We start from the raw sequence: 12818 nt of genomic DNA on the forward strand, positions 1-12818 counted from the left end.
TCTCGCACCATTTTAGAAGAGTGACTAATAAACGTTTTTATTATTATTATCACCTCGCACGTCTTTTATCGATGAACCGCCACTGCGAGGAGTAGAAGCTTTTTCGGGGTTTCCTCGATCGCTCAAGGTTTGATGTAAATCAGGCCTACAAAAATTCAACATGTCACATTGTCATTTGTCAACGTCAACTGTCACTACTGGTCATCTGACCAATCACTCAAAATCAAACAACAAAATAAATTATAAACAAGAAGCAAGTGGAAGTGAATAATAGTGAACACGAAATTAAGAAAATATCGTCTTTTTTTTATCTTCTGTTTATATTATTTAAATTTATAAGTTCTATAATTTCATAGGTGTAATGCAAAACAATTTGCAGCAACAAAATACAATGGTCAACCAAATGCCAGTTGGGCATTTGCAACAGAACAATGGGGTGGTTGGAAATTCCATGCTGCATGAAAACCAAATGGTACAGCAGAATATGGTAGAACCTCAGCAAGTGCAAGGTATTTAATGGGCTTAAATTTTGTCTTAGTACACCCTTTTTACTCTTTTATAGTAATGTCTGTAAGGTTTCACAACTGGGAAAAGTAATAATAATACAATAATTTTAGGTGTTCAAACTATTCATCAGACTCCTGTGCCACAGCAAAATCATACTCCAAACTCAATCATGATGCCCAAAACCTCACAGCACATAAGTTCTAATAATACCACTGCAAGTGTGGCGGATGCACCACAAGTCGTTACTAAGCAAAGATTACAGGATTTAGTGAAAGAGATAGATTCAACATTAAATCTTGAAGATGAAGTTGAAGAGATTTTGTTGTCATATGTTGATGAGTTTGTCGATAGATGTCTAAATGGAGCTGCACTAATTGCCAAGAATAGACATTGCAACAGTATTGAGGTAAGCAATGATTTTCTTAATGAGTATACCAGTTGTAATGTGATTGTAGTGTAGTCTCAGTTGGAAAACTTGAATTAAAAAAAAATCACATGACTATACTCTATTTCCTTTTTGGTGAGAGCACAGTGCCTCATTATTTATGCAGAAGTAGCATAAATATAGGGTGAGTCTTCCATTTTCCTACATGTAACAAAATGATAAACCAGGCTGTTTTCACCAATTTTAAGTGGACAAGTCCTGTATGGTCTCAAATATAATAGGTCGTAGAATTCGGAACAATGGTTTCGAGTTCATCTTTATGACAAATGGGTTGCCAGTGTTGGAATTGCCATGGATATTGATTTTAAGTTAAATAAATATCTGTTATGAAAAATTTATAAATAATGTTCGATTTTATCTATTATCTATTAGATAAAGATTTTTAGAAAAAGTATGGTTGGTAGGTATAACCTATATTTATTAAATTAACAAGAAACATTTCTTAAAAGTGGAAAAGCCTCATTATCAAACTATGGCAAATAAAGTGAAATATAAAAATTTGATTAATACCGCAATTTGATTGTTTTTTAAATGTTTAAAAAATTGTTGTAAAATTTCATTTTTTTAATACCAACCAATAAAAAATGCAACTCTATGCTGCAAACATATCTTGTCATATAAAAGGAAAGTACATAAATATAAGGTCTTTTAATTTATTAACCAAATTTACAAATATTACAATTAAAATATTTACGAAATATACAAAAAAAAATCAATTTATAAATCACACATTTCATTACTCTCATTGCTTTCATCCTAATCAGACATTCTTGCTGTTATAACTAAGGGTTCAACAGTTCCTTCTAGAAGATTATCGAGGGTCCACATCTTTTCTTTTTTTTTTATAGCATGATTCACAGCATTGCTCCAGTTTTCTTGGGTAACATTATCCACTGCTGCTTTCAGAAGTTCTCTCACATCTTTCAATTTAAAGGTTTTATTATTTCTAGCCACAAATCCTTTTACTTGAGCCCAAATTAATTCTATAGGATTTAATTCACAATGGTAAGGTGGCGAACGAAGTACAGTTATATTGTGTTGTTTTGCCATTTCGTCAACAACGTGTTTTTTATATTTTGATTTATTTTCTGTAACTATTGTCAGAAGCTCTGCTTTTACCGCGTCATCTCCAAAAGGTATTTCTTTTTCGGTAAGCCAGTTTCTTATTTCCCCTTTTCGCCAGCAGGATGATGGTAAATTTTCTATTAATCTTGAATGGTAGCTGCCAATATGTGTAATCATTAATCTGTGGCCCTTACCAGAAGGAGAGTTCAAGCCAGTCAATAAACCTTCTAAAAAAGCCTGACGGGAGCTTCCAACATTTTTATCCTGCCAGCACTTGCTCACGGTGTGTCCTTCGTTAAGCCAGGTTTCATTCAAATAATAAATGTTTGTTCCTTCCTTTCGATACTCCTTAATTTGCCTTAAATACTTTCTTCTCCAACAGACTATTTCTTCTTTATCTATTAAAATAGATTTTCTATTTTGCTTTTGCCAAGAAAAAAAAATTCGTGTAAAATTTTCCATAATTTTTTTCTTCCCATTTCTGGTACATTTTCGTCTTCTTTTATAAGTGTCAAAATTTTGTCGATAGTTGGGATTTCATTCTTAAAATAAAATGAACGTACTGTCCTCCTGATGATATGCTTTGCTGTCTCATCAACTGCTATCGGCTTCCTACCGGCAGTTTTCTTTACACTCTTCTTAGGCAAGTTCTCACGGTTTTCACTTTTTCTGTCACTAAGAAGTCTGTAAATTGTTGCTTTATGCCTGTCATATTGGCACATGTAGAAACTAGATTTCTAACAGTACTTAGAGGCATTTGATGCACAAGTGCATCATGTACGTTTAGTACTATAATCCTCGCTTTAAAATCTAAAACACCTTTACACACTATGGGGCTAAACTTTGACATTCTTACAACAAATGCGCAACAATACTGAAAAATAAATTCAGTTTTTAGGATATATCTACATTATTGCCATAAAATATAACTACCTGTTTGCATTTAAGATTCCACAATTTAGGTACCTATAATACTTATACCTCCATATTTACCTAACTAGACAATATCTACTTATAAGGGTTAAAAAGAACTTGTTCATTAAGTACTTAAGTAATTCAAAGAATTTATGGCTAAAATTGGCCTATTTCTAGCACTATTAAATAAACCCAACAAATGAAAACATTCAGGTCTTAATGTACTTGAAAAGTGGGACGCCAATGGTTTACGACCGTTTTATGGCTATCGATCCTTTCGTGTGTTCCTACGGATTAAGAAATGGACTATAGACATTTTTTTATTGTAGTGATTGCATATTTTTATATGTTTTGATTATTGATGCTTTAGTTTAACCAGAAGAAAAATGTAATAATAATGTTTTATTTTACAAAAATAAAATCATTTTATACATGGTTGAAGCCCAAAAAAAAGGTAAACAGCAAATTAACAATTAACATCAATAAAATGCTTTTTATCATGGAAAATTTGATAAGTGTACAGGTGCACTTTATAATTGCACTGTGGAACTCCTATCTTTTCTTACTAACATTTTTTAAAAGTTATTTACTAACATTTTCTGTATGCCGAAGAGTTTTAAGGTAGTTAAGGTGTTCTGAAATCTTTCTTTTAAGAGTCTTGTTGATATAAAATGCTGCTGTTTCAAATCAAATTATTTTTTTATAATTATGCTTTATTTGTTTAAATCACCAATGTGTTGTTAACAAAGCTGTGATAAGAAAAAATATATTATAAAAACAACAAATACACTGAAACAATTGTTAGTCTAAAATAGATTATTGTAATAAAAAAAAATTAATAACACAAGACAAATAGCAACAGATTAAAACCTAAAATTTATTTACGGAATTCATTCAGACAAGTGTTACATAGCATACCTATACAAACATTAAAGAAAATATATATTCAAATTTAAAAATCTTTATTGTTATAAACCTAAAAGTTGTTACCAAATCTGTAAAAAAAAGAAAATTGTGGAAATATTTCTAAAACAAAATTAGGAAACATTATAGCATTGATTGAATATTTGGGAAGATATGCAGTCCTGTGTTTTAAAATGTACCCAGCCATTTATGGATTGCTATTCAGTTTCATTCACCATGCATTTAAGTTGCTGGTTTCTTTGAATCAAGTTTTCAAAGATCATTTTTAAAAAGAGGCCATGTCGGTTATTTCATTAAGACATGGATGATGCCAACTATGTTTTTATTTTATTTTTTTAAACATACAACAAACACAGAGGTGTCATTTAGGTGGTCAAGTGATGAGCGATGTACTTAAGGGTGGAGGCATGATGAAATTTCTTACAAGTTACATTTTATTAACAAATAATTAATTACTTACCAAAATATGTTTTTGAGACAAATATTAATTAAAAAAAATATATAAAAAGCAATTTTTTACAAAATTACCATCAAAGTTTAATACAAGTTAGAATTCCAGCAAAAAAAAAGAAAGGCATTCATTTCCAACAGGTTTGTTACCCAATTACATGCAAAGCAGGAAAGAAAACACAAAATAACAAAATATGTATAAAAATAAAAATGCTTAAAATTCTATGTACTTGAACAGATTATGTTAACAGTCTATACTTATCTAAATCTGTAAATGCCATGAATATTTTTCTTAAAATTATTTTTAAATACTTCAGTTGAGCTAAAATAATTAAGGCCAAATTTACAAAAAATAAGAACTTAAATGTGAATTACTTTAAACAACCCATGATCAATAAATCCTTAACTAATTCCAGTCAATTAATGACCGGAATAAGAACAATATATTCTTTATAAAACTACCTCTGAGATATGGATCTAATACACAGTTTTAAATTTGCTTTTGTAAACCTACATATATATTTTATATTTTTTTAAATCAAATTACTGAAGTATCTAAAATTATCTTGTATTAATAGGTTAAATTGAATTCTATATTTATAACAACATATTTTGTGAGAATTCCATAATAAATGTACCTCTTTATTTAGTGAAAAAAAAAGAATTATAAATAAACCTTTTTAAGACACCACATTTCCTTACAACATTTCTTCTTGGTAGTTTTATTTGGTATGTTCTTACATAAATATCATTTTTCAAAAAAATATTTTCACATATCCATTATGATACTGTATTTTAAAGGTTTTTTAATTCTGTATATAACTGCCAAGTTTGAAAGCCAAGTTGGCTGCTGTCATTTCTCTGGATATGAGAGCTTTTCAAAATTCTAAAAACAGTGAAAATAAAAAGCTGGTTTGGACTCTCTTTCGGATATTTTTATTTAAAGAGCAAGTCAATCTTATGTTCGAAGTGATAACTTATTAATTAAGAGGCCATCTTGATACCTGCAACCCTTTATGAGGGAGCGAAATCACCCCTAAAATCTTAAGTGTCAAGACGAGTCGTCGTCATACCTTATTTTAGACGATATCTATAAAAGAGTTTGTCCTGACTGATTGACTCATCATCGCAGAGCCCAAACTACAATAGCTAGAAACGTGAAATTTTGCCAATGGGTTCCTTTTATAATGTGGGCAGCGGATAAGAACGGATCTTTCGAAATTCCACCGATAAGGGGTAAAAAATGGGAAAAATTGTTACCCGTGACCTCGAGAACTAAGGGGGCGTGGCTTTTAATAATAAAAATATCTGAAACGGCAATTTTATTATCAGATAAAATATTATTATATGAAGACCAATTACAAAATGGAATGTCACCATTAAAGTGTCGACAAAGTGTCCAAGCTAGATTGTTTTTTTTTTGAAATGTAATCTTTTTGTCTTTTAAGAACAATTTGTTTAAATAATGAGGGCTTGGGCGGATTAGGAGGATTGTGAAACTTTAAAATATTTTGGAAAGGAAAATCTAGTTCTTCTGTATTTAGCGAATAAGATCCTTCTCTGGAAAAATTTGAATGTACAAAATTTCGATCATTATTCCGCGCTTGAAACACAACTATAGCCATTTTATGTGTTGTATTTTTTCCATCAATAGTCTGTTCATTTAGATCAAAATTATCCATACTTGCATGAATGTAATTTTTTTTAATGGACTAAAAATGTCTATACCTATTGGCACATAAACCTGATCATTATTAACATTTTGTTTCGCGAGTGATGTTGTTAACTGTCGAACGTCATTGTAGGTACAACTGAGACCAATATCTGATAAAGTTTTCAAAAGATGTTTACTACCAACTAAGTGATGTACAAATAGTCCCAATCCAAATTGAAAGTAATTCTTCTTATATTTTTTTGAAATCAGAGCCATAATAATGCTGCAAGGTATAACTGCTTCTGCCACTTCATTACCGACATTGTTAAAAGCATCGTCATCTATTAGTACACAAAAGTAAGTAGTAATTTGGGTACTTGTTTTTTAAATTCGGATGCAGTAATATTCTTAGGCATGGGGAACTCTTTTTACTCAGATTGAAAGTTGCGAATTTCCCTTTTTAAAATATCAGCTGCGTTATGTAAAATTAATTGCACATTACTGTTTTCGATCCTACAATAATTTTCCTCGTTTGCATTATCCGATTCATCTGAAAAATACTCTTCTTGTTTCTGTGAAGTTTTTTAATTTTATTTTTTGTGGCTTCAATATTTCTTTGCGATATGTAGTGAGTATAGCAGCTTTTGTGGTATTTGGCATCGAAAGCAAATAAATCTTCGAAGCCACATAATTTTGATATCATTATTATATCATTTTTCTGTTTGGCTGCCTTAATTATTTTCTTATGCGTATTTTTTCCTGAACCTATAAAGGAAAATAGAAAAAAAATGGTAAAAAAACTGTTAAGGTTAAGGTCTTATAGCTGTACTAGAAACTAGAACATAAAAAAAAATATAACTAAACGCTAAACCATAAGCGGAATCAATGCTAATTTGAGATTGCGAACTGCTGTGAAATTCTCCCAAATATCAACGATTTTTGTACGAATTTCGCCTTATTTTACATTCGAATGAATTAGAAAATCCGGGCCTCTCCGGACTCGCAAAATCAACCAAATGAACCCACAGTAACCTTAAACAATCCCGACTACCATACCAAGTCTGATATAAAACCTTTAATAGAATAGGATAACTTGTCAATTTGATATTTTTAGGTTTGAGTAAAAAATTGTATCGAGTGGCCATAAACACGGTTTAAATTATTATCAGTTCGTTTAATTTTATTACCTTGTTTGAAATAAAATTTTACTCACCTGTTTGTACCAAAGTTAACTTTTCCTTTTTTTTGCTTAATTTTTCTAGGTCCAATTTTGTTACAAATTAAGCACATGCTTCTTATATCAAATGAACCAGTGTTACTTCTAGTGGTTTTAGAGCAAACAATTTCCTTGTCGGTTGTACTAGTGCTGGCAGAAGCAATATTTATATTACTAGTATATGTTTTTCGGCAGCTTTTATGAAACTTAATTTTTAAAGTTCTATCTAAAATAGCTTGCTTCCTTTCTAAAATGTGTAGTCCACAAGTGTCCAGTCTTTTCTCAGCAGCATTACAGATGGTTTGTAGGCCCTGTTTTGTCGGTTTATGAACCACCGATTCGTCTTGTAATCCATCAATTGATTTTCCACACAAAATGCACTCCATAAGAATGAATGTCTTTAAAACTATTAGTTAAAATAAATATAACTAATAATATAAATTATACAATACGTATAATATATTTTATGTATACTTACTTCACAGACAATTTTTGGCACAAAAATAATTTTTGCATAAACTCTTAGAACATTGAAAGGCTAGAATTAGTAAACAACAACTTTGTTTGAGTCCAACATGTGCACAGGGGCAAGAGGGGTGTTTTGTTTACAAACATATTTGCCGATTCTCTGTTGTCAAGTCGACGCAAATTTCCAACGGAGGAAATTTTTAGCTATATTTTAACAACCAATATAACGTTAATTTAACTTATTTGTGTTGTATTTTATAGGAAAATTTAAAATAAAAAGAATAAATACTACAATTAACCTATTTTAAGAATAAATATAATATCCTTAAACAAAATTATTAACATGCTTATCCCTAAAACTGCTTCTAAAAAATTTGAAGCGACAACACCGGAGCTTAAGCGCCTGAGCCATACGCGTAGTGTCATCTGTCAAACGACCTCTTTGTTTATTTTCGGGATTCGTGTATTTTCATTAATTTTTGGTTTAAAAAGGAAAAAGGCCACATTTTAGTGTTTTTTTAAATTGCTAGGATGGCAAAAACTTGTGTCTTTGTGCCGCATCATGATAAAAAGATGATTCCAGCCGATCTTTTCACAAGTAAGTACCGATACTTTCATAACATCACATCATAGGGTTACCATCATCATAAACGTAGAATAGGGGATCTTATAGATATTAACCTAATAAAAACTTGAATGTGAAAGTGTGCGTAAAATACCAAAATATTTATATTTTTAAATGTACCTATATAGTTATGTTTTTTTAATATAGATATTAGGTAGATAGATGAAATTACTAATTTTTTATTGCCTTTAAAGAATTTTGAAACTTATTTAGATATTGATATCTATGTATAAAGTTAATTTTGTCTTTCCCTAAAATTTGGTCGATAATTTATTGTTTGATTTACCATATTGCAACTTACAATAATACATATAGTAATTGGCACCACATATTAATTTATTACTGTAATTTTTTTTGCTTTTTGATTAAATATCAAATATAGATTGCCTAATATATGCCCACAGGGAACAATGGATTTTATTAATGAAAATCAACACAATTAAAAAGAACATATTTGTTTATTCAGATCACATCCTTGGAAGTGATTTCTTATATAAGGAAAATAATATTATCAGTAGCCAGACTTTATTAAAAAAATCAGCTCTACCTCAAAGGTAATTTTTTTTTAAATATATTTTTCTAGTATAAAAAAATCGTCACAAAAAGTATTAGTGTTACTCATATAAGCTTTATTTATACCTAATACTTATTAAATTAGGTATGTGTGTAAAACAATTTTTTTACTAGGATTTCTGATTTACTGGTTAAAAACACAGCAGCCGATAATTCAGTTAATTTACCAAGTGATTTACCCTTCAAAGCTGCAGGGGTAGTTTTCCTGAAGAAGTTTAATTTTAATAAAGTTTAATTTAAAGAAGTTTATTCTTTAGCTTCCAAAATGGTATATAGTACAAACAGTGAAGCTAATATAGACAAGTATGGATAATTAACATAGATTAATATTCTTGATACACCAAATTTTGTATAATTACAGATCTGATCATTCATCATCAACAATAACTGCATCTGAGATTAATAGTTACCGTGGGGTCTAGTTCAACAATTACTATTTCTCATCCAAGCCGTTTTTGTTTAACTGCTACACATTCCCTGACTCTGCCAAGGAAAAGGTAAAAAACTCAAAATAGACTACTAGTTTTATGCCATGTATCATCCTATTCTATATATCTTATTTAAAAGTGATATAATATTTTATTGTGTTATATTTGTTTGATTAAATGCAATTAATCAAATGTATGATATTACAAATATTCTTTATAATAACATGCATTTTATTGATCAATTGGTTTATCATAATATATTTTTTTAATTTTTTCTTTTTCTTTTTATTTAATACTGTATTTTTGTGTATATTATTCTAGGGTAAAATCAAAATGATATCCTGAGGACCTAAGCACTGATGATTCCACCGTTTCAAAAGCTAAATCACTTGTCACCAAATTATGGAAAAAAAAATAAAGAACAAAAAATTAAAATTCGAAGATTGCAACAAACAAATTTGCGCCAAAGAAATTGAATTAGATTTCTCAAGTCATTATTAAAATACTTAAAAAATAATAACATGATTTTCGAAAAAGCCCAACATACTACATATTTTATTTGAGTTGTAAAAGTACTTGTTTGTATATTTCTACTAATAAACTATCTAATCTAATCTATTGTACATAGTCTTTATTCTCAGGTAAGCTTTGTTTTTTAGTATAAGTTAATATCATATAATAATTGGTATTAGGTATTATATAGGTTACTGTTAAATGTCTCAAAACCATTGTACAGACTAAATACTCATAATAAAAATCTTATAACCTGCAACTCCTTACTCCTTACCGAAACAATTTGAACATCCTTGTAGTTTTAACTCTTTCCGCTGAAGCAATACTGTCCCTTTGAAAAAGTCAGCAGCATAGAAGTATATATTATGCGATATAAAGTAAGTGATGTAAAACTGAGTTTTATCCAATATAACAATAAAATTATGCAAAATAATAAAAATTTGTGTCTTAAAACATGATTTATTAAGAAATCTATAATATTATATTATTAAAATATTTAATTTCCATAAAAATGCTTTGACAAAAATGCTGCCTTTTATTAGGACCTTCCTGTAACGAAGTCCGTTAAAAAACACATAAATAGTTCGTAAATGGTAATATTACTTATACTCAAACTCTATAATAATTAATAAAAATTTATCAGGTAAATATTTGTTGACGACGTCACTGGTAGAGAGTGCTTGTATCGGTGGCATCAACAATGCAATCGAGCGGCGTTGCGATGCCATTACCGTTTTCTCGTTGCTTCGTACTTTATTTTAATTTATTTAACGTATATTGACTTCGATATAGAGTATCTTATTAAATTTCTTTAAAAAAATGCTTGATATTTTATTAAAGGGGAGCAGTAGTATTGTTTTGAGCCTTCGGAAACAACTGAAAATTTTTATGATATTATAAAGTGATTTTTTCCATTTCTCTATGAGCATTTGGCATTATTGCATCAGAGATGTTGCAAGCAAACAAACCTGCCCATAGTTCCACGGTATGCTACTTCTAGCCTTTCAATGTTCTAAGCATAAACTCGAATTCAGTAAATAAATACGCTAAACGTTCCCTTCAATTAGTCGATAGTCAATAGTATCTACTAGCTATAAAATATTTCTTGTTACGTCTGTTCGTATCCGGTATATCGCAGTTCCTCTATTGAGGCGAGGAGTCGGCGCGGCCCCCGCCGCGGCTTGTTTTTAACTTTAATTATTACGTAAACTATTAGTTTTAACAACCTGCATTCTTTTTAGAAAACTTACACAAACATTTTACTTTACTTTACCCGCAGGATGTATAGTAAAATTTTCAGAAATAAAAAAGTTTTTCGTTTTTGATTTCGTATTTTTTTACACATTTTTGGCCTATAAAAAGAGTCAGCCCCAACCTAGGATGTCGTGAATGTGCATTTCAGTTGCCCAACATAATTCTGTGTATCGTTATATAAGTCTCGTTTGGTTCTACTTTAAAAAAAAACAACAAAAAGAAGCGTCTTTTGCCGGCGAATTTACTCCGCTAAAAACTGGAACCCTGGCATTTGACCGCCGCATGTGTGCCCCAGAACTCGAAAAATAGAACGCAGAACTCTGAACGCCGAACTCGGAACGCCTAACCGCTCTCAGTCTGCGCGGGCTCTTAGAAAATTAAATTAGCGCGTTTAAAATTAAAATAGATAAATTACTCAAAATCCTGCGTTTAATTTTTTGCTATTTCGAAAAAAATCGTCGTGTCCTAGGTTTTTGAAAAAAAAATGTTTTTCACACCGACAATGTCTGTTTCGTTTTCGCTGGGACACCCTATATGTTGGATCTTTGTAAAAATAAGGTTTGTCTTCTGGATATTGAGGGAGGGGTTTTATAATATAATTTTATAGGCAACTAGCCTAATAGCGGTTTCTATAACTTTGTTTAAGTAGCCGCAAAGCAAATGGCGCTACGAGTTACATTACCTAGTTAAATTACGAGTTTTGTTTTCAGAATTAAATACAAAAATCGTGCACAACGCTCACGATTCGAATAAATACCTTCAAAAACAAGAAATAATCTATTTTTCTTATAAACACTTTCTACCTGACTTAAATAGTTTTGGTTGGCCTAAATAGTACGTTCCACTTTAACAATATTATTTTATAAAATAATTACAACTAATTAATGCCACTAGGTTTAGGTGTGAGTAAGCAATAATAATCAGAAAATATAATATAAGAGAACTTAATTAATAACCCTATCGTAACTTAATTTTAACAATTCATTTCAGGTTAAAGATGTCCAACAATTTTTAAATCGCAACTACAATATGTGGACCCCAGGATTTGGAACAGATGAGTTAAAACCTTATAAGAGAAGTTTAACTACAGAAGCTCACAAACAGAGAACTGCACTGATAAGAAAAACCCTAAAAAAATATTAACTTTTGTAGGTAAATTTTCTTGAAAACTATATTTGTATATAATCTTCTTTTAAGTCAAATAATATTAGCTATAGTGCGTTACTTTTTATTTTCCATGTGTTTTTTTATATGTTTATTGGTTGAATAATGTCTGTTTAAGATTTCATCAATTTATCTCATTTTAAACTAGAGTTATTTTTTTTTTTTTAATAATTTTGAAATAACAATTATAATACAAAAAAAAATTACTGAGATCGAACATAATTAAAGTATTGTTAAATCTAAACAGTTTGCATTTTATTTAAGAGCTCTAATAAATTAAAAACTGCTCATTTTATGTGACGACTAAATATTGGGACTAAATTCGAATTTGAATTTTTACTAAGGAGTAACATCGCCCTTAGACTTCATGCTTTTAACTGCTGCAATTTGTTTAGCATTAACTCGACTAAGGCCGTCTGCACACGAAGCTTCTCATCATAGACGCGTATTATATGCGACTGTAGGTTGATGTACGCTTCCGTGCATCTCACTTGGTTTTAAATGAGAACATGCAACAATGCAGTTTTCGTTAAAGGACGCTCGCTGCAATACGCCGGGCGTACAGCAATGTCAGTCGCTTGGCTACCTTTTCAGCATGCAGCTCGTATTTTTAACCT

At 30.1% G+C, this 12818-nt stretch overlaps 1 protein-coding gene across 1 annotated transcript; it reads left to right on the forward strand.

Moving 5' to 3' along the window:
- The first annotated feature begins 204 nt into the window (after window positions 1-204).
- LOC126744525 (transcription initiation factor TFIID subunit 12) lies at window positions 205-12445 on the forward strand. The gene is made up of 3 exons (XM_050451963.1): window positions 205-509; window positions 618-913; window positions 12028-12445. Exons 1-3 carry the CDS (start codon window positions 362-364, stop codon window positions 12178-12180), a joined length of 597 nt encoding a protein of 198 aa, XP_050307920.1. The 5' UTR covers window positions 205-361; the 3' UTR covers window positions 12181-12445.
- Window positions 12446-12818: the final 373 nt, after the last annotated feature.

The sequence above is a fragment of the Anthonomus grandis genome, chromosome 14, assembly GCF_022605725.1.
Source record: "Anthonomus grandis grandis chromosome 14, icAntGran1.3, whole genome shotgun sequence".
Lineage (NCBI taxonomy): Eukaryota > Metazoa > Arthropoda > Insecta > Coleoptera > Curculionidae > Anthonomus > Anthonomus grandis.